At 44.4% G+C, this 19012-nt stretch overlaps 1 protein-coding gene across 1 annotated transcript; it reads left to right on the top strand.

Moving 5' to 3' along the window:
• Positions 3494–7693, top strand: Pilrb1l3 (paired immunoglobin-like type 2 receptor beta 1 like 3). Its single transcript, XM_017598626.3, has 4 exons — positions 3494–3957; positions 4253–4639; positions 6793–6982; positions 7109–7693. Exons 1-4 carry the CDS (start codon positions 3870–3872, stop codon positions 7200–7202), a joined length of 759 nt encoding a protein of 252 aa, XP_017454115.2. The 5' UTR covers positions 3494–3869; the 3' UTR covers positions 7203–7693.

The following is a 19012-nucleotide window of genomic DNA, read 5'->3' as shown; positions in this document are numbered from 1 at the left end:
TATCTGAGAGTAGACGAGCATTTGCAGACAACATGTTAAGGGCACTGATACATATAAAAAGTAACACCTCTTTTCATTGGGCACGTGTCACTAAAATGGAAAGTAATAGACCCATAAACAGAAAGAAATCTATATGCAGAACCTATCACTACAACAAGAGAAAGAATTGGACACTAGAAATCTAATCCTCCTGAGCAAAAATATGAAACACCTATTGAAGGGTCTCAGTTGAAGTGATTGCCCCTCAAACAGGGACATGAGTATCCCATAAACCACATAAAGAGTTGTCAGATACTTGGACAGGCAGAGACATTACGATTCCTGGGGCTCACTGTGTTGTAAACCTTACCTCGTGGGTGAGAACTATGACTGACCTGTCTCAAAATCCAGAGAGAACATCTCCCAAAGGACAATGCCAAGGTTTTCTTCTTCCATGCAAATGTGTCTGGACATATGCAAATATACACAAGTGTCGCTTAAAGTAAATTTTAAGAAACACTGGAGAAATATTTTAAATGTAGTGATATTTGCAGAATGGCAAATTTTATACATGAAGTTCTGACAACACACATGCACACACACACACACACACACACACACACACACACACACACACACACACACACACCGTTAGCTAAAAATACAATGAAGTTCCTGTTTGAAATACAAATGCATTTCTGTAAAAATAAATGATTTGTCTTCAAACATTCATGGTTACTCTAAGAAATAAAAATGGGGACACACAGGGGGACACAATAATCCCAGCCCCTGGATAATGCAGAGTGGTTCAAGGTTATCTACAGTTGCATAGCACCATTGGTCACTAGGCTCCAAAGACGTTGTACACACAACACAAGACTCAAGTGTGGACTGAGGTCATAGCGGATTTAAAGCCGTGGGACCTAGCAGATTAAAAGATAAGGACTGATATGCATAGATGGTAGAGGGTTTATAAATACCATTTAACAATGTTAAATGTTAAGTAGAAAAACTTAAGAGGAGACCAGCAGCCTAAGAGACAGCATAAGTCTGACTAGGATTCATAACCTGAGGCTAGGGTGGCAGCAGACATGGTGAGGCATGGTGACTGCGGAGCAGAGAAGGCATGAAAGGGTCAAGAGGTCAGAGCAGGGGGAAGGTGGGAAAGGGAGATGGGAGATGGACATGGGTCAGTGGACCAGTAGAGTTTTCCTTTGATTTGCTATGTTGTACAGAAGGTCAGCTGAACGCAACCTTTGGTACCTACCGATTTTCAGACCTGTCCCTAATGGCTGCAGCAGAGCTCTTTGTGGTCTTGGACCCCTCATGTTGTCTGAACACAGAGAACAGCTCCAAGGCAGGACTGAGAACGAGTCTGGCTGACACAGTGACACAGTTTCTTCTCCTACAGGTCAGCAGAGGAAAGACCAAACCCCAGACAGGTGAGCACCTGTCATCCCAAGTGGCAGCTGAGGATCTGTTGGGAGGTTTATTCTGAAAGGCATGCAAGCGAGACAGAGAGACGATTCAGCCAGAAATGCATGGTACATGGGTAGAAGGAACTGAGTTTGATACTGAGCTTACACATTATAACCCAGGGATGTGCCTTAAATTTGTAATCACAGCTCTGGACAAGCTAGAGTCAGGCAGTCATGGTTTTGCTGTCCACGTATTCTAGCCTAAGTGAGTAGTTCCAGGGCTAATGAAAGATCCCTTCTAAAAAAGAGGAAATTTCTCAAGGTGATAAAGTAGTCATACTCTATATTAATTTGAAGTGAAGTATTTTGAATTATGTATTAATGTAAAAGCAATAGTGTGTGTCATTGGGAAATGTAGTCAGCTGCCTAGCACTGTGACCTGGGTGCGATTCCAGGGAACCCAAATTGTACACAGAGAACACTGACCTTGGACAATTGTCCTCTGCTTCTCAGGGTTGCTCACATGCTCCTGGTGAGATATTGTCTATTTGTCCCCAGCTAACAGACCTCCAGGTGCCAGTTTCTCTCACCAGGGAGGAGAGTGCATCAAAGTAGTAATTGGTGAACTCAGATCAGCATCCTACACCTTCAAATTCATGTTCTTGGGAATCAGAACATGCATGGCTGTAGGACTGTTCTGCAAAACATTCTTGAGCAGGGATAGCAAGATAACCCCACTTCTGCCATATGGGTTTGACGTCCTGTCCTCAGAACCCAGGACTTCCTGTCTGTCTTTGGTCCTGAGAGCCCAACTGTGCTGTTCTCTCTTTGCTCATGGAGCTAATGATACTTTTTAGTAAAAGAGGGATCAGAAATTCAGGCAACTCAGGGAGCTAGTTCAGAGCAAGGCTGAGGTGTAGATGTGTCCAAACCCTGAAAATCTTATCCTGACACCAGCTGAGTTAGGACAGGTCTGCAAATTCAGGAGCAAGAAGCAAGGCTTGGGCCTTGGAACCAGATACCACCCCCACCCCTACACCCTTGTGGTAGTCACAGAAAAAGATGGCTGAATTACAGGTCTATCTTTCTCTTGGGGTATAAGGACAGGTCCAGCAAGCACACTGAATTTCTCTTCATGCAAATGAAGCTTTCAAGAACATATCACACAGAAAGATTCATATAACTCTTGTTACCCCCATTTCTGAGTTTGCTGCTCGGGCCTTGGAACCAGATTTGATCTCTAGTGTCCATGTAAAGAGACCAGCAAAACCTTTAATTTTAACAAAAGTGACAGAGGCAGGCAGAGCTCTGTGAGTGGACAATTAGCCTGGTCTATGTGTCTAGTTCCACACCAAACAGAGCTGAGTGAGCTCTAATCCTAGGACTGAGGAAGTACAGACAGTCTTGTCTGTCCAGTTCACAGGCCAGTCAATCTACTGTCCATGGGAAACTTGAAGTCAGTGAGAGAGAGCCTGATCCAAGAAATGAGGAGGATGAGACCTTAGGCTCTCCTCTAGCCTCAACATGCATAAACCAATGCATGTACACAAAGACAGATACACAGAGACACACAGACATAGACACACATACAGGGATGCGTAGACACACACAGAGAGACATACACTCAGATACACAGACACACCTATAGAAAGACTTATACATAGACACACAGGAAGACACACACAAACACACACACACACACACACACACACACACACACACACAGGTACATACACCCAAAGAGACATACCGACACAGATTCTTACACAGAGACACATACACTCACATGCACACACAAACACACAAACACGCATCTGATGTAACAGATCCACATGTTCACACACACTGGATACACCAGAATGTGTAAAAGAACTATGAAACAGCCATATGTGTAAAGCTCAGTTAAGAGCAGAATACAATCCTTTGCTTCATGCACATCACACCCCTTCTGCTCACATTTCTGGTTGAAGAGGAACCTGCCTGGAGCCCTCAGAATACAGGAAGTGATGAGCAATCTGGAATAGATTCCTTCCAGTTTCTGCCTGCACCCTGAGCTGACCCTGAGCCACTGCTCTCTGTACCCGAATACCCCTGGGAGAGAGCTGGTTACTCAGTAGTGCTGACATTCAGAATTACAGGAGAGTCAAGCTACTGTCAGAGAGAGAAAGACCAGGTCAAACCAGAGAGGAAAACCAGCTATGCCAAGGGCTAGGATAAGTCTCCCAACCAGGAGTGGGGGCTGGGCCCAAGAGCCCTGTCATGTTGTCAGTAACCACATGGGTAGATCTTTTGCAACATCGGAAAAGAAACCAGATCAATAAAGGCAGATGCTGGTCACAAGGAGGTGGAGATGGTCCTGCCCACCTCAGTCTTCCACTTGAGAATGCCTGAGCGTGTGTTTTTATTTACCCTGATTCTCACTGGACTGCTGAGTGCCCCAGTGTCACTAGACAGGGCAACCTCGAATTCCTGATGGCCCTGCTGGTCTCACTTCCTGAACAGAATCTGGCTATGGCTCAGCTTCTCCTTCTTTTGCTGTCGGCAGCATGTCTACACACTGGTGAGTGGTGGGGCCCTCATTAGCAGGGACTGAACCAGAGGAGGGGACAGAGTGGCTGGGAAAAGTGGGTGTCTTGTGAACAGGGTCTGGTAGAGGAGCCAGCCAGGACTCTCTACCCCAAGAGATCAACACTCAGAGTGAGCCCAACCTAACCCTTCCCTCTTTTTGCTGTCCCTGCAGCCATAGGGACACTCCTGCCCTGTGTCCCACCCCTCCCTTAAGATGAAGGCTCAGGATGTTCAGGGTTGTCCTTTAAATCCCTGCAGTGGCTTCAGATTCTCCCTGTCCTTCCCAGGGAATTCAGCAGGATATCCAAAAAAGAATGTCTTTAGTGTCGACCAACCAGCTGTCCTCTCTGGAGTCCAGGGTGGTTCCATCGAGATCTCCTTCTCCTTCTACTTCCCCTGGGAGTTGGCCAAGGTTCCTCAGATGAGCATAGCCTGGAGATGGAAAAACTACCATGGGGAATACATCTACAACTCCACCCAGCCTTTCATTCATGAGCATTTTAAGGGCCGGCTCATCGTGAATTGGTCACAGGGTCAGACATCTGGTGTCCTCAGAATCCTGAACTTGAAGGAGAATGACAAGGCCACATACTTCAGCCGAGTTTTTCTGCCAACAACTGAAGGCATGAAGTCGTGGCAGTCTGTAGCTGGAACCCAACTCATCATCATTCATGGTGAGTCACCATGACTCAGGCTTTGACACCTGTGGCTTCCTTGTTCCCTACATGTCATATCAGGGTCCACAAGTCTGAGCTTCCTTTCATATTCCTTTCCCTCGGCTCTGCCCAAACATCTGCCACCAGCATCTTTTCTTGCAGTTGTGAGATGTCTTTGCTGCCTCCTATGTCTGTCATCCTCTGCTCAGACAGAATCAGAGTAGACTCTAGGCTTCAGTACCCCATAGTTCACACCCTTATTTTCTGAAAATTAACTACAGTCCGTCCTCTATCACCGATGACCTCAAGGTGAATATAATTCTCCAGGATGGAGCCAACTCTCTTGTTTCTGTGACAGGGCTCTAGTTGGTACCTCTATGCAGCATCTTCACATAGCTCCAATGTCAGCACAGAACATATAGTAGGGGCCATTGGATGTTCTGGTGTTCTCAGGTCTAACTGTAACAGCCACATGTCACCATAGTCCCTCAGTACACCTCATAGTTCCCCAGGACACACCTATCTTCTCTCCCCCGTCTCTTCAGTCATTAGAACATGATTAAGAAAGTATTTCCATTTCCATGATGTGGCTGCTCTGTCTTCTGATCCCTCCAGCCCCTCTGATGCTGAAGGAACTGGCCCCTGGATTGGGAGCCCTGAGCCCATTGTAGTGCCTTGTGTTCCTGCACAGGGACCAAGAGAATCTGGGTCCTGTGTGTTGCTGCATTGTTTCCTTCAACCTTTCTCTGTTGCTCCCCACAACCCCACTTTTTTTTAAATATGAGTACTTCTTTATTTCCTGTTTTCTTTCTATCTTGTTTATTTATTTTATATCATTTTCTCAGCTTGTAGCCCTGGCTTTTCCAATACTCACGATATAGACCCATCTAGTCTTGAACTCACACCAATCTTCCTTGCCTCTGCCTCCTGATGGTGGACAGTACAGCATGTGCCACAACATCCTGAGGTGCCTCTTGACTGTCCTAAGCCAAACTATGGGAGGATGTGCACAGACAGCTATCTGTGCAGGCGACAGCTACCATGGTGAACTGTACTAGAGTTTGATAGCTGCTGCCTGGACTTAGAGAGAAAGGAACCATTTTATGTATGTGTCTAGTTCAGTCATTCTCTAATTTACTAAATCTGCAAATCTTTTATACAGTTCTTCATGTTCTGGGCACCCACATGCCTAAAAGTAAATCATTGCTACTTCATAATTTTAATTATCCTATTTTTATGAATCCCAACGAAGTACCTGAAATATGTGATACCTGATATGTAATCCATGTTGGGATAATGATGCACAGGTCAAGACCCCCTGGTTTAGAATTCCCAAGTAGGTAAATATTGGGAAAATTTTCTCAGTTATGTGTGTAAAGCAAAGGAATGTATTCTGCCCTGGACAGAGCTGCACACCTAAAGCTAAAATTGTGTTTTTTCTTTTACACATTTTGGCATATTCAGTGTGTACGGCAGGTGTGTGTGTGTGTGTGTGTGTGTGTGTGTGTGTGTGTGTGTGTGTGTTTGTACATATATTTATGTATGTAGTGGCTACAGGAGAGCCTAAGTTCTCATCCACCTTCTTTTGGGAGACAGGCTCTCTCACCGGCTTTAATTTTTTCATGGAGGCTAAGTTGGCAGGCCAATGAGCCACAGGCACAAGTCTGTCTCCACGTCCTCAGCTCTCGGATTACATCACTTGCCTCTGTTTGACACAGAACTAGACACATAGACCAGGTTACCTGTCCACTCACAGGGCTCTGCCTGCCTCTGTCTCCTGGGCTAGGAGAAAGGGTCATGCACCCTTCACCAGGTTCTTGAGATTGATATTGGGGACTAAACTCAGGTTCTTGGGTCCAAGCAGCAAACTCAGTATGAACTAACCATATCTGTATGTTACATATATTTAAGTGGAAAAAAAATCGCCGAAGTTTTCTAACGTAGTTATGTGTGACCCAATGAAAATTAGTGAACACACAGCCAGGACAGTTGGGAACTGTGCATCTAAGCTTACTCTTCTGGAGTCTCAGTCTTAAGCATGTGTTTCCTTCCTTCTGTGAACTTTTACCAGCTGTTCTGCATCCCACATCCAACTGAGGAGACAAGGTGTGATACTCCCACATTCCTCACTTCATCCACGGAGGATTTTCTCACTTTTCTTCTCTCCATAGCTCCCAGTACTACCGTGGTGAGCCCCTCCATCATCCCCTCTGTAGTCCCCATAGCTGGCCTGGAGGACACAAGGGGCAAGAGGACTCCTTCACTGCTGAATTTGGGAGCCATGGTTAGGATGGTTGTGTCCAAAGTTGTGGTCATCATTGCACTCTATGGATGGGTGATCTTCCTGTGGTGGAAGCAAAGGTAAGTGGTCCAGGAGAGGCCTCTCCCAAGCTTCCCCAGGGGGAGTGTTCTTATCTGTGGGAGATGGAGAAGGGTAGGGAACAGAAAAGAGAACAGAAGGAGGGAAATTTGCCTGAACTCCTCCAGAAGTGCATGGAGCCTGCTGTCCTTTCTGACCACCTGGAAATCAGAGGAGCAAATGCAGATGAACACAGCACCTGCTCCTAAGGAATTCAAGTAGCCATGTAGGAACCTCAGGGGCTGACTGTTCATCTGGAAGAACTGTGTCTGCTGTAGAAGAAATGAGGATAGACCAGCTGTCTCTGAACAACTGTCATCTGTCTGTCCTGGTCGCCCACCAGAAGCTGGTAACAAATAATTTTTTATTCCTCAACTAACAGGCTCCTCCATACTAGGGTCTCTCATCAGGGAGGTGAATTTACATCAAAGTAGTTGTTGGTGATCACAAACCCTGCATCCCACAGCCTTCCATGTCTTCTAGCTGGGATTCAGAGCTAATGGTTGCAGGATTGTCTTGTGAAAGTCATTCTTGGATAACCCGCACTTCTGCCATGGGTACTCCGACATGCTCTCCTTGGAACCATGGTCCTCCTGTGTGTTTCTGGGCCTGAAAGCCTGACTGTGCTGTTGTCTCTCTGCTCATGGAGTTATTGACACTGTTAATAAATATCTTACTCCAAGCAATCCATCTCAGTGTCTCTCCTGAGCCTCCATCCCTTCCCCTTCCTGACACTTCTTAGAGAGTGTAGACTGTGTCTAGGGTGTAGGTCACTTGGATAGACATAAGGGCCATGGTCTTCATTGAAACCCACAGCCTGACAATCAGAGTTCTCCTCTTCTTTACTCTCTGGATGCTGACATCTCATCCAGAGCCCACCTGTCCTCCCCACATGCTTCACATCAAGTGTCAGAGCATGGCTTTCTTGGGTCCCATGTTGAGCTTTCTTTACTCACAAGCCCAACTGCATGCACTCACTTTCTCAGTTCCTGCCATGTTGACATTCTGCACTCTGGGTTCTCTCCTAAAATGGGAAATATGTCCCAAGTCCAGTCTGTCCTAACATTTGGTAGTCTGCAGGTCACCTTATAACAAAAATTTGTGGGTACACAGGAAACCATCCAGAGTTACCCAAAAGGAATTAAACCATGCTTCTCATGACCCAAGTATTTCATGGCCATTCTCGATAGAGATCTACCAATCATAGTGAGCCATAAATGAAGTAGTATGGATACAACTCCAGGTCTCCAATCACAAGCCTCCAATGAATATCATTCATGGGCCTTTTCTTGGTCTTTGGGAAGCTGTTTCCAATGCCATGAGACAAGCTGGAAATATTTGCGGTCATGATGAGGTCACCCAAACTGATGTGTCTAAAGTGAAGTGTCCTGGAACAGCTGTGAGATATCTAATATGGTTGTGACTGCATCCTAGCCCCTTAGCCTGAACTCAGCAGCTCTCATGGGCATGGTGATATTGGGCATTCTTGATGTGTTTACACAAATGGCTGCCAAGATGCTGCTCTGTCCAGACATCTCAAAGAGTCTCATGCACCTGAAAGAAGGGGCCTTAATCCACTTGTTCAAATGGTCATGTGACTTCTCAGGTCCTTTTCCATTGCATAAGAGGGAAAATCCAGAGATAAGCCCAGAGCAAAGACTCACAGAGCCAACATTCTCATCTCTACATATGTGCTTAAGCTCAGGTTGTATACATTTAGGTAGACTGTGTCTCTGATCTGCCAAAAGGGAACATTACGTTCCAACTAGAAAGTAGATATTGGCTTCTGCCCTGGTGACAAGTGTTTGGAATTTATATTCCCTAGACTGAACTGATCAGTAAGAAAAAGGACTAAAAGAAATTTGGGATCATAACATTCCTGTCATCCCAACAATTGACAGGTAGTGATGGGAATATTATCAATTGTAACACTGATTCTCAACCTGTGTGTCACCTCCTCTTTGAAGCTAGGAGACCATTTTCACAGGAGTCACATTTCAGATATCCTGAATATCAGATATTTATATTATAATCATAACTGTAGCAAAATTACAGTCCTGAGATACCAATGAAATAATTCTATGATTGGAGTTACCCCAACATGGGGAAATGTCATAGCATTAGGAAGCTTGAGAACCACAGAATTAGAAGCTATTCTTGGTACTTCTTGAGTTTAGGCCACCCTGGGTTACATGGGACTGTGTCTTTAAATCAACAGCAAAGCTTAACAAAACTGAAATCAGTAAAGTGTGTCATGAAAAAAGAACATCACTTACCTCCCTTTTCCCTGGAGATGGAGAACTTGAATATGATACTTAGCTTCTCTCTAGATTTATATAAAATATAACGTGACTAACAGTAGTTCAGTTTTTGTTTGTCTTTGTTTTCTTCTGTTTTGTAGGAGGTGGTTTCTCTATTATATACATCTAACTGTCCTGGAACTTGCTTTGTACACAAAGTCTGGCCTCATAGTCAGAAAATCTCCTGCGGCTGCATCCTACTAAATCTACCGACATGGTAGGGTATTAACACTTTCCGCTTTTTTGTTCATTTATTTTTTTTTAATTTTGGTTTGTTTTAAGCTAAATATAATAACCCCAAGAAGGGGGCTGTGAGTTTCTCTGTTTCTGTGACCACAAACTTGATGACATACCTATAAATGTCTCTGTCCTAGGCTATCAGCAGATGTTGGGGGAGATTGAACTCTTTCCCCAGTCCTACTCACTGGACCTTTAGAACACAGTGTAGTGTCTCTTCCTGGGGACTCCCCTGGGCAGGGGTGCAGGCAGGAGCTCATCTGAGGCTCACGACCAGGTCTACACCACCAGCTGCCATCCTTCCCCACCTTCTCTAGCTTCTCCACTCTGTCCCGGCACCAGCCTGGGGGATTACTTTGTGATCACACTCTGGATCTTTTTGTTGTCGCTAGGGAAGAGAGATCAATAAGTGTGTGTGTAAGGAAGTGGTGACAAGAACAGAGAAGACAGGGACAGTTTTCATCTATGAGGGTATCTGCTTGGCTCACAGAGCATACAGTATGTGTTATCTGAGGGAAGCCTCTGGAATTGAATCATCTACAGAGAAACAGGAAGGGTATAGCCTGTTTTCTCCCCCTGTTGTCATGGGATAAGTTAATTAGTTATAAAGTCAGAGAGTCTGAATGCTGTGAACAAAGTCAGGAAGTAGAGACTCAAGAATCACAGAGCCTCGTCTTAAGGAGGCCTTGTTTAGTCAGAATGATGATGGGCAATATGTTGTAACAGACCATATGTTAAAGGATCCTTGCATGATATGTGTTTGAGATCTGGTGCATGTGTGTGCAAGTCAGTTTGGGCCCATGTATTGAAGTGCAGAGGACAACCTCAGGTATGGTAATTAGCAACACCCTCCAAGTTCACCATCAACTTTGTGTTTCTGTTTTTGACTGATTGGTGTTTTGTTTGATACATAGATTTTGTAGGTTTGGCTGGGATTTATTGGTCATGTTGTTGGATTTTTTTTTTGGTTTGTTTATTCTTTGACACAAGTCTTCACTCTGCTCCATTTGCTGTCTAAAATCTGGATACATAGACCATATAGCTTCAAACTCAATGGATCCATGTGCTTCTGTCTTCTTCCTCCAAAATCTAGACTTGTATGCCCATGACCAATATGGGTTATAATCTTTTTTTTTCGTTTTTTTCGGAGCTGGGGACTGAACCCAGGGCCTTTTGCTTGCTAGGCAAGTGCTCTACCACTGAGCTAAAGCCTCAACCCCATAATATTTTAAATAATACTTATTGATTCATTCTGGGGTGTGTAGAGTAGGTAGGGACACATGTGCTACTCCCTCAGCATAACACATATTCCAACCCTGCAGGCTGACACTCCCCATGGTCCTGTGATATGCAAAAGCCCTGTGTGCACACCAAAACCACAGACTTCTTGTCCCAGGTGAGATCATGACTTGGGATTAAGGAGCCAGAAGGTGGCAGCAGTGCAGCTGAGCACAGGGCATAGTTGGCATCCAAAGACCCCACCAGAGCCTGCTGTATTAAAAACGTGTTGTCTAGCAGCTGACTGACTTATGGCACTCCTATCAGGTCCAGGCCCTGCTTGGGTGGGTTAGTAACCAGATGAACTTCTACCCAGAGACCTCAGACAGGCAGGGTAAGGTAGATGAAAGCTGGAGGTGAGTGCTCATGGCCACGAGGACATTCTTACCTCACTGTGACAAAGATGTTCATCTGGTAGAGTGTGTTCTTGCCTGTCATGGACAGAAAATGATGTTCTTTGTCTACTGAGAGACAAAGGAGCAGAATCATGCACACGTGTATTAACCACTGAGGGGAGGCACAGATAGGAGGGTCTGTAGGAGTTTCAGATCCTCCTTGAATACATAAGAAATTTAAGGACAAGCTTGGTCAAACCACAGCCTAAATATCTGTCAGATGATCACCTGTCATCCCAAAAGGTTGGCGCCCCTTTGGGGAAGTTTATTATGAGAGTCATGAAAGGGAGCAAGAGAGATGATTCAAATATAGAGGTGTACATGTGTATCAGAGCCTGAGTTTGATCTAGAGCAGCCACACTGTAAATCAGGGATATGACAGGAATGTGTAATCCCACCCCTGCATGAGCAAGAGACAGGGAGAGGCATGGGGCTGACCGTGTAGCTAGTCTTGTCTAATTGGTGCGATTCAAACCCATGAGAGCCATGGTATAAAAAACTGTGTGGATTTCTCAAGATGATCCATCATGGTCATAACATTTTATAAGTGTACGGTAAATGAAGTATTTTAAAATGCTTTATTAATGAACAACAAAACAGTATATGGCAGTGAGATATGGAGCTCAGTAGAAATGCTGCCTAGCACAGTGACCTGGGTGTGATTCCTGGTGATACAATTGGTACATGGAGAAAACTGACTGTGGACAATTGTCCTATGCCTGTCAGGATCACCCACAGGCTCTTGGTGAGACATCATCTGTTAGTCCTCAGGTAACAGACCTCCTGGTGCCATGACCTCTCACCATGGAGGTGAGTTACTTCAAAGTAGTGATTGAGGGGACTCACCATGCATATCACCACCCTCCCTGCCTCCTGCATGGGTATGAGAGCACATGGATGCAGGATTGTGTGTGATACATCCTCAGAATCCATGTCTGCTCTGATGTCCTCTCCTTCGAACCCATGTCATCCTGTCTGTCTCTGGTCATGAGAGCCTGACTGGTGTTCTCTGTTGGTTTATTACAAAATACTTTGTAATAAATGTGGGATAATAAATAAAACAATTCACGAAGCCAGTTCAGAGCAATACTAAGATCAAACCAGAAAATCTCATTCTGAGAGCAGCAGAAGTTGGGAGTTTTCCCTCCTCCAGTCTGCATATTCAGGTCCAAGAAGCGTGTACTACCCCCACCTTTGCCATTTTTGAGGAAGTAATAACAAGATGGCCGAATTTCAGGTCTAATTACCTGTTACTCAATAGAGCCATATCCAGCAAGTATAATTTCTCTTCTTGCAAATGAATCTTTCTCAGACCCTCAGTACAAGCCAATCATGTACAGTCATCCTATAACCAATAACCATTTAGGAAATTTCATATAGCCCTTTTTACCCCCAATAAATCCCAGCTCTTTCACTGAAAACCTCTCTGAGAAGCCTGTTTCTCCATAGGACACAATTTAGAAGAGATCCTTTGAGTGAACAACCCTGGGAAAACTTTGTTCCTATCTTTCCAGCACTGAGCTCAACTTTCCTGTAGACCTTAAGGTCAGAAGAAGAACCAGTCCAGCAAATAAAAGTCTCACTCCAAGCAATCCTTCTCAGTATTTGTCTTGACCCTTTTCTTCTATATGTGCCCTCTGAGAGTGTGGCAGACTCTCTCCATGATACAAGTCAGTGGGACAGGGGCAAGGACCATGGTCCATATTGAGAATAACAGCCTGAGAATCGGGGTTCCCTTCTCCCTTATTCCATGCACACTGCCATCTCATCAAGAAACTTGACTCCCTCCCTCCATGCTTCACATCCAGTGGCAGACAAAGGCATGTTTAAGCCCCATGTTGGCCTTCCTTTCCTCAAAGGACCATCTTTAATTTTCTCACTTCCTGCCATGTTGATATTCTGGACTCTGAGTTCTCTCCTACTACAGTTCTTTTTCCCCATGTCCAGTCTGTCTTAACATTTGATAGTCAGCAGATCAGCTCCTAACAGAACACAGAAACTTTGCATTCTGACTCATGCTTGATAGAGTTCCTTCAAATACAGTCTGTCATAGCTGTAGTGTGGCACAGATGTAACTCCAGTCCACCAATCACAAGCCTGAAATGAGTATCATTCTTGCGCCTTTGCTGAGGCAAATGGAAAATCATCCCCAATCCTATGAGACTAAGTGGAGAAAATTGGTGTCATAGAGAGGTCATCAAGGCTTCTTTTTTATTTTTTATTTATTTATTTATTTATTAACTTGAGTATTTCTTATATACATTTTGAGTCTTATTCCCTTTCCCGGTTTCTGGGCAAACATCCCTCTCCCCCCTTCCTTTCTTTATGGGTGTTCCCCTCCCCATCCTCCCCCTTGCTGCCCTCCCCCCAACAATCTAGTTCACTGGGGGTTCAGTATTAGCAGGACCCAGGGCTTCCCCTTCCACTGGTGCTCTTACTAGGATATTCATTGCTACCTATGACTTCAGAGTCCAGGGTCAGTCCATGTATAGTCTTTAGGTAGTGACTTAGTCCCTGGAAGTTCTGGTTGCTTGGCATTGTTGTACATATGGGGTTTCGAGCCCCTTCAAGCTCTTCCAGTTCTTTCTCTGATTCCTTCATCAAGGCTTCTTATGGTAAAAGTGAAGGGATCTGGAATATTTTCATTGTGTCTGCAGTGGTTGTCACCCAAGCCTCTTGAGGTTGTTGAGGTTGAACTCAGCAGCAATGATGGGCATTGTGACCTTTGGAGCTGGGGTGGTGTTTTCTCTGAGCATCCCTGATGTGTTCATACAGAAAGATGCCATGATGGTGGTCTGTGTAGTCATCCATAGTGGTCCATTTGCATCTTAACACCACAGGAAGCTGCACACAGAAAAGTGACCTTAATGTAGTTGCTAAAATGGTCATGTGACTTCACAGGTCCATTTCCATTGTTCAATAGTGAAAAACCATAGATAGTCCCACAGCAATGATTCAGACAGGGCCACCATTGTCAACATCACGTAGGTGCTTATCCGTAATTGAATACATATAGGGCAATGTGCCTGAACTCGACAAGGACTGCATCCATGAAGCCTGCTCTCCTTTGCTCATGGAGTTAATGATACCTTTCAGTAAAAGAGGGATCAGAAATTCAGGCAACTCAGGGAGCTAGTTCAGAGCAAGGCTGAGGTGTATATGTGTCCACACCCTGAAAATCTTATCCTGATACCAACTGAATTATGACAGGTCTGCGTGTTCAGGAGCAAGAAGCCTATACCACCCACACCTCCTACACCTTTGTGGTAGGCACAGAGAAAGTTGGCTGTATTACAGGTCTGACTTTCTCTTGGGCTATAAGGACAGGTCCAGCAAGCACATGGAATTTCTCTTCATGTAAATGAAGCTTTCCCAGAACCTATCACACAGAGAGTTTCATATAACCCTTGTTACCTCCATAAAAGAGAAGTGTTTCATTGAAAATCTGTTGGAGAAGGCTGTTTCTCCACAGGACTCAATCTTGAAGAGATCCTGTGAACCCATCAATCTGGATGAGCTCAGTCCATTACATTCCAGCCCTGTGCTCAGCTAATCTGTATGCCCTACAGGCAGAAGAACCTTGAGAGCAAATAAATATTCTATTTCCCAGAAATCTATCTCAGAGTTTGTCTTTACTGACTTCTCCCATATGAGGCCTCTAAGAGATTTGCAGAATGTGTCCAGGAAACAAGTCTATGGGAGAGGGGCAAGGACAATGGTCCACAATGAGATCCACAGCCTGAGATTTGGGGTTCCACTCTTTTTACTCCGTGGCCACTGCCCTCTCACCTACAGCCCCAATCCCTCCATGCTTCACATTCAGTGACAGACTATGGCTTGCTTAAATCCCATGTTGTATTTCCTTTCCTCACATATATTCCTAAATATAATGCACTCAATTCCTCATTTCCTGCCATGGTGATATTCTTGAAGCTTTGGTTTTTCTTAGGACAAAACTTCTGTGCCAAGTCCAGTCTCTCTTTAAATTTGGTAGTCGGCTGGCCGGCTTCTAACACAAAGCTTGTGGCAACACAGGAAACCATCCAGATTGACCAAGTAAGAGTGAAATCAGGCTTTTCTTGTAGCCAGAAAATGTGCATGGCTATACTTGATAGAGATCTACCAAGCACAGTGAGCCATAGGTGCAGTGTGCCACAGATGCAGTCCACCAATCACAAGCCTCTAGTTAGTATCATTCATGGGCCTTTGCTGAGACATTGAGAAAATGACTTCCAATCCCATGAGACCAGGTGGAGATAATTGGGGTCATGGATAGGTCAGCAATGCTCCTTATGGCTAAAGGGAAGTGTCCTAGTCCAGGTGTGAGGTGTTTGCTGTGGTTGTAACTACACCCAAGCCTCCTGACCCTGAACTTAACAGCTCTCATGGGCATGGTGACTTTGGGATCTGGGGTAATGTTTCCTCTTAGCATCGTTGAATATGAACACTCCTACATTCTTTCCCATTGTGAAAAGGGAAAAAAACACAGAAATGCACACAGCAAAGACTTACACAAGCCAACATTCTCAACACCACATAAGTGCATAAATATTGGATGTATACACTTAGGCACACTGTATCTGATCAGTCAAAAGAAAACATTATAATCCTACTGAGAAGCAGACTTTGGCCTCTGCCCTGGCTACCAGTGTTGGGAATGTGTGTGCCCTGGACTGAGCTCATTAGTAAGAAACAGTACCAGAGGGATCTGGACATCATAACATATATGTCACCTCAACTATGGACATGTATTGATGAGATGATCATCAGCTGGAGCACTGGTTCTCAACCTCTGTGGGTCAACATCTCTTTGAAGGAAGAACAACATTTTCAGAGAAGTGGCATGTAAGATATCCTGCATATGAGGTGTTTATATTAAGATCATCACAGTCACAAAACCACAGTCATGAAATAGCAATGAAATACTTTTATGGTTGGAGTCACCCCAGCATGAGGAACTATCCCAGTATTAAAAATCTTGAGAAACCATGAAACCAAAGCTATTTTTAGTACCTCTTGAGTTTGATGCTAGCCTGCATTATAGGAGACTTTTTCTTAAAACCAACAATGCTAACCAAAACTCCAAACACTCAGAGAGGTCATGGAGAAGAGTCTTTGGTTGGTTCCCTTTCTGTTGAGAATGGAGAACTTGAAGATGATAACAGGTTCCTCTTCAGACCTTGATGTGTAACAATGTGAGTATCAATACTTTAGCTTCTTGTTGTTTGGTTGTTCACTGTTGTGTGTTTCTGTTTTTGTGAACAGGCTCTCTCCACTACATAGATCTGACTGTTCTGGAACTTGTGTGTGTGTGTGTGTGTGTGTGTGTGTTTGTGCGTATATGTGTGTGTGTGTGTGTGTGCATGTGCGTGCACATTTGTTCATTTAAACGAGGAAGGTAGAGGATAGTCTAAAATGTCACCCACCTGATTCTGGGGACAGCCTGCTTATTGGCTTCAAGTTTCCCATTGAGAATAGGTTGGAAGGCTATAGATGCAAGGAGAAGCTTGTCTCCACCTCCTCTGTACTAGGATTATAGCTCACTCAGTTCTGTTTGATGTGGATCTAGACACATAGACCAAGGTGCTGGTCAGCTCACAAAAATTTGTCTGCTTCTGCCTCTTGAGCTAAGATTAAAGGTTTTGTAGGCTCTTCATATGGATACTCAAGATCAAACTCTGGATCTAAGGGCCAAGCAGAAAACTCTATGAACTAATCATATTTGTATGCTAAATACATGTAAGTAAAAGATTATGACTGTATTAGTCTGGGTTAGTTATCTGTGACAAATGAAAAACTCTGGACCCACAACCAGGACAGTTGGAACTGTGCATTTGAGCTTAATCTCCTAGAAGCATCAGTTCCATTCCCTGTGTGAACTTATTTTTAACTGGAAGTTTTCAAATTTACAATTCAAATGTTATGCTGTTCCTCAGTTTCCAGTTAATAAATCCACTATTCCATCCTCCCTCCCCCTTCTTCAATGAGGATGTTGCCTCATAGTGTGGACGTCTAATAACTTTTCCTATCACACATCCCACAGAGGAGACAAGATGGGACACTCACCCAACCCTGGGGATTGTTCTCAGCTGTGGGAGATGGAGAAGAGAAGGCTTGTGTAGTCAATATTAAAGAGAAGAGAAGAAAGGAAATGTGCCTGAACTTACAGGGACTGCATCCATGAAGCCTGCTGTCCTTCTAGACCAGCTGGAAAATAGAGTTGCAAATGCAAATAAACACAGAGCCTGCTCCTAAGGAGTTCAAGGAGGAACTGATGGGCTGACCGCTCATCTGAAAAGAGCTGTGGCTTTTAAAGAATATATGGGGGTAGACTAGCATTCAGGGACAATATGTCAGAGGATATCTATAAAAAGAGACCTGTTAGAGTGGTGGATGAGCGATTAAAATGTAAATGGTATGGAAGAGACTCACAAACAGAAAGAAATGTATAGGGAGAACCTAAAATCTACCAGAGGCAGAAGAGTTGGACACTAGTTGCTAAGCAAAATTACCAAATGGCCAGTGAGGTTGTGGCTCAGTTGAAGTATTTGTCCCTCAAACAGGCATGAGTATCATCCAAGGAGCCACATAAAGAGTTGTCAGATGCTTGGACAGGCAGAGCCACTAGGATCCCTGTGGCTCATTGTGCTGCCAGCCTTCCATAGTGGGTGAGAGCAATGACTGAGCTGTCGCATAATCCAGAGAGGACACCTCCCAAAGGACAATGCCCAAGGCTGTCCTCCATCATCCACATGTGTGTGCACAATGCAAATATATACATATGGAAACAAACTGTCCAAAGTAAAATTTTAAAACTTTAAGAAAATGCTATAAATGTAAGAGTATGTGTAGAATGGAAAATTCTGTACCTTAACCTCCTTACAACATAAAAACACTACAGAGACAGTGCACAACATTTTCAAAATCTAATGGCAGTTTTGCAAAAGCAAAGGATTTGTTTTCTATTATTAATGAGTATTCTAAGAAACAAAAGTGGGGACACAGTGAAAGAGGCCATAATCCCAGCACTAGGTAAGGGGAGAGAGGAGCATCAGGAGTTCAAGGCATCAGCAGTTACATAGCTGTAGGCCACTGTGCTCCAAAACCCTTTTATACATAACATGAGATCCAGGCGAGGACCGAGGTCAGAGCATATTTAATGTCATGGGATCTGGAAGACTATGGAATAAGAACAGAGATTAATAGATGGTGGAATGTGATGGAAGTTTACAAATAAACATTTAAATTTGCATAGCATCATTTCAGACAGGCTCAGCCATCCAATGGGATAAGTAGAGATGTAGAAGAGCTGCAGCCTGAGAGACAACAGAAGTCTGACTGAGTCGGTCAGCAAATCAGAGCAGGGGAAGGAAGAAAATGGACACAGAACATGGGTCGGTACATAAGTAGTCATTCCTCTGTCTTGCTGTGTTGTACAGAAGGTTAGCTGACTACTGCCCTCAGGTCATGGTGATTCTCAGACCTGTCCCTGCCTGGCTGCAGCAGAGCTGTTTGCTGCCTTGGTCGCCTCTGTTGTCTGCTCATAGAGAACAGCTGAGAGGCAGACTAAGAACCAGCATGGCTGAAACACGGATACTGTTTCTTTTTTTTTTTTTTTTATTAACTTGAGTATTTCTTATATACATTTCGAGTGTTATTCCCTTTCCCGGTTTCCGGGCAAACATCCCCCTCCCCCCTCACCTTCTTATGGGTGTTCCCCTCCCCACCCTCCCCCCATTGCCACCCTCCCCCCAAAAGTCTAGTTCACTGGGGGTTCAGTCTTAGCAGGACCCGGGGCTTCCCCTTCCACTGGTGCTCTTAC

Source organism: Rattus norvegicus, chromosome 12 (assembly GCF_036323735.1).
Source record: "Rattus norvegicus strain BN/NHsdMcwi chromosome 12, GRCr8, whole genome shotgun sequence".
Taxonomy (NCBI): domain Eukaryota; kingdom Metazoa; phylum Chordata; class Mammalia; order Rodentia; family Muridae; genus Rattus; species Rattus norvegicus.
The sequence above is the reverse complement of the archived record's forward strand: the minus strand, read 5'-3'. Positions and strand labels throughout refer to the sequence as shown.